The sequence below is a fragment of the Sturnira hondurensis genome, unplaced genomic scaffold (assembly GCF_014824575.4).
Source record: "Sturnira hondurensis isolate 20B ecotype Veracruz unplaced genomic scaffold, ASM1482457v3 Scaffold0009341, whole genome shotgun sequence".
NCBI classification, from domain to species: domain Eukaryota; kingdom Metazoa; phylum Chordata; class Mammalia; order Chiroptera; family Phyllostomidae; genus Sturnira; species Sturnira hondurensis.
The window spans coordinates 245,561-249,169 of NW_028081972.1; the positions used below are offsets into that span (position 1 = coordinate 245,561).

The 3,609-nt window shown below is 35.4% G+C and overlaps 1 protein-coding gene across 1 annotated transcript; it reads left to right on the forward strand.

Annotated features, from left to right (window-relative positions):
* Nucleotides 1-2,419: 2,419 nt before the first annotated feature.
* Nucleotides 2,420-3,154, forward strand: LOC118994467 (protein FAM133A-like). The gene has a single exon (XM_037057101.1). It carries the CDS (start codon nucleotides 2,420-2,422, stop codon nucleotides 3,152-3,154), a length of 735 nt encoding a protein of 244 aa, XP_036912996.1.
* The last annotated feature ends 455 nt before the right edge of the window (nucleotides 3,155-3,609 follow it).

Consider the following 3,609-nt stretch of genomic DNA (forward strand, 5'->3'; position numbering starts at 1 on the left):
GGATGGCATCACAGGTGAATTTTAAAATCCTCCCCAAGGTAAATTAATTTTCTCTCGTGACTTTAATCATCACTCAGTGACTTCCAATCCAATATTTCTAACTCAGGTCACATTCCAGATTGCCAGTTTCCTACATGGAGATTCGTTCAGATGTCTCACAGATACCTTACACTTTGTGAAGCAATAATAAACCTAGACCTTGTCCCAAAGCTATTCCATTTCCTATATTACCTAGTCTTTGGCGTTGCCTTTTATCTGGTCTCTCTAGCCAGAATCTTGTTCTTTTCTCCTCATCAGCTTTTGCAAACAATTGGTCATTAATTTCAGTTAATCTTCTCAATGTGTTTCATATTTATCCCTCTTTTTATTTACAATGCCACAGCTTTTAGGTTAGACTCTTTTATTTCTTATCTTCATGAATACTTAGGTGATCCTATTGTCTTCCATCTTACCTGTCTCCAACTCATCTTTCACACTGTAAAAATAGTCTCACTGAGACACTCAAATATGACCACATCACTCTCCTGTTTACAATAATATATTCCCATTAATTAGTTTCACTACAAGTCCCACAGAATAAATTTTAACCTCCTTAATTAGCATCACATCCTATGCCTTTGTGGACTGGCTTCTGCCTATCTTTATAGTTGATATCAGGATTAAGTCCCAAGGAAGTGATATTAGAATGGATTATTGCTCTTCTAAATGCCCAGTGTTAGAAACAGCATGTTGAATATGAACTAAAATCCTTAAGAGATTTTGATGATCAAGTCAAGGAAACAATGATATTTGATGGGCTTAAGAGTAGGAGCAGAGTAGAATGAAAAGACAGGAAGATCTAAGAAGAGATGGATACAACCGAAGGGGGTGGAGAATAGGAGCAAGAACATAGCAAAGGAAATGCAGGAAATTATCACCAAGAGCCACTGTAACATAGGTCAGCATTGAGTTTATGAAAGGTACATATGTTTGGTTAACTTAATGGGTCAGACTCAACATGGAGATTGATAGAAAAAATCAGTGATTTGGCTGATCATCCTTCATTTCTCATTACCTGGGTAAACTGTTTATCTGCCAAAACCCTATACAGACATCATCAACTCCTAGAGGCTTCTCTGAATACTCCTCTCCCCCAGAGTTACCCATCCATATATCCATTTGTTGATTATTGAGAAAATATTTATTGGGTACTTAGTGCAGTCCAGATACCATGTTAGGTACTGGAAACACCATGGTGAATAAAACAGACTAAACATGCCTTTGCCCTTCTTGGCCTTCTATTTAGGGGTTAGTGTACATACAACACACATCCAAACCATCAGACAAATAAAATAACCATCGATTTACTAAGGGCTATGAATAAAATAAACAAGGAACCAGAATACAGAATAGTGAGGATGACTGGTAGATGCCGAAGCAACCTACTTTAATATAAGGTTGAGCCATATGAAATTGCTGGTATCTGACTGATTGTGTCCTGTATAATTGGCAATTTATAAAGTTCAACCTAATAGTTGCCTCTCTGATGAACTGACATTTAAAATGAAACATGAAGGATGATGTGGAACTGGCCATGGTGGCTAAGTTTGGATCTTAGCATATTTCAGAAAACGAGAGAAAGCTGGAGAAGATAGAATTGAGAAAAGGGGTGAGTGACTCTAGGTGAAAATACAGATAAACATAACATCACATAGGACCGTCAAAAGAGTTTGAATAAGATAATCCATGGCAGAGCACTAAGCAGTCCCTGGTACAAAAGAAAGCCTTAGTAGAACTAAAAATTAATTATCCAAGTGAGAGATGATAGTGCCTAAACTAACTTGATGACAATATATTTGGAGAGAGGCAAATGGGTAGGAGAGCTATTGTGGAAGTTTAAACAGCAGCATTCAGTAATGGATTGGATGTGAGAGTTGAGAGGGAAAGACTTTTTCAGGTATTTATGAATTTCTATATTTCTGTCAAAGAAATTGGAAAGGTCTACCTGGTACAGAATTTTGTGATAAAAATTTATCTCTTTATACTATATAAGGAAGAATGAAAAATAAAAGGTTTGTATTATACAATATAAAAGAAAATACTTATTAAAATTTAGATAATAGAACTTTATGTGAGGTATATAAAACACTTTGTTTATGTGTACCACAGTGTCTAAAATATACAAGAATCTCAAATATGTATATTCATTGTTCCTAAGGTCTAAGATTTTGAGAATTTCTATGGTACTATGTGATAGCAGTGGACATTTAAACTTATGTGTTTATTTTGTCTTCTATTAAAGGTGTTTTGTAATCATTCCACCTGCTTCTCTTACAGAATAGAGCCCACTTGGTGTGCCAGCAGTTGAAGAACTCAAGAAGGGTGTGTAAACTTATTCTCCTTAGCAACTGAGAGTCTGCTCTGAGAACCACTGAGGACCATGGGAAAGCGAGATAATAGAGTGGCCTATATGAATCCTATAGCAATGGCCAGATGGAGGGGCCCATTTCAACCTGTAGGCCCAACAATACAAGATTATCTGAATCGACCAAGGCCCACCTGGGAAGAAGTGAAGAGAAAAATAGAAAGTAAAAAGAAAGGCTCCAAGGCATTAGCAGAATGTGAACAAAAAATGAATGAGAATTGGAAGAAAGAACTAGAACAAAGAAGACTGAAAGCATTAAGTGGGAAGGAGGGTACCTCCAAAAGAAGAGAAAGAAAGAAAAAGAAAAAGAAGAAATCTTGTCAATCTTCATCTTCTTCATCAATCTCTGAATCTTCAAGCAGTTCTTTAGATTCCGAGGTTGAGAAAAAGAAACGAGGAAAAAAGAGAAAGAAGAAGGAGAAGAAACATTCACACAAATCACCAGAAAGCTCTACATGTGAATCTGAATCAGAGAGCAGGGAATCTGGAAAAAAGAAAACGAAGTCAAAGGATGAAACAGAGAAAGAAAAGTATATTAGAAGTGTCAGAAGAAAAAGAAAGAAGACTTACCCTGAGGATAAATCTTTATCATCAGAGTCCTCATCACAATCGGACTATGAAGAGGAGGTACAAGCCAAAAAGAAGCGAAGGCATGAAGAGGAAGAAAAAACATTGGAAAAAGCAAGGAAGAAGAAAAAGAAACATAAGAAACATAGTAAGAAGAAGAAAAAGAAGTCAAGTAACAAGTGAAGATAACATCAAGGGGAAAAAAAGCAAGATTCCTCTATTTAAAATAACAAGGTCTAAAAAAAGAAAACTCAACTGTGAATGTTAGGGTCCATTTACCAAAATGCTTGAATTTCTCTGTGTTAGTACTCCGGGACTTTGAGTTTCCAGAAAAGGCCATAATTGTTGTTGCTTGTGGCTAAACTACAGGATTTTGTTTGTGTGTTTTTTCTTCCAGTGTTCAATTATTCTGACTGCTAAAACCCTGTTGTCATACCAGTGGTTAAAATGTTTGAAATTAGAGTAAAATGTTTTAGATAATAATTTTGACAAAAATCTAATTTTAAAATTACCAAACTTAGATATACATGTAAGTATAATCCAAAATACCCAAACAACTATCATTGATATTTTTGAAGCATGAACTTAACATCGATGTCTCAAAATCTTTATTTTTTTAAGATTAGTTCAGTTTATTT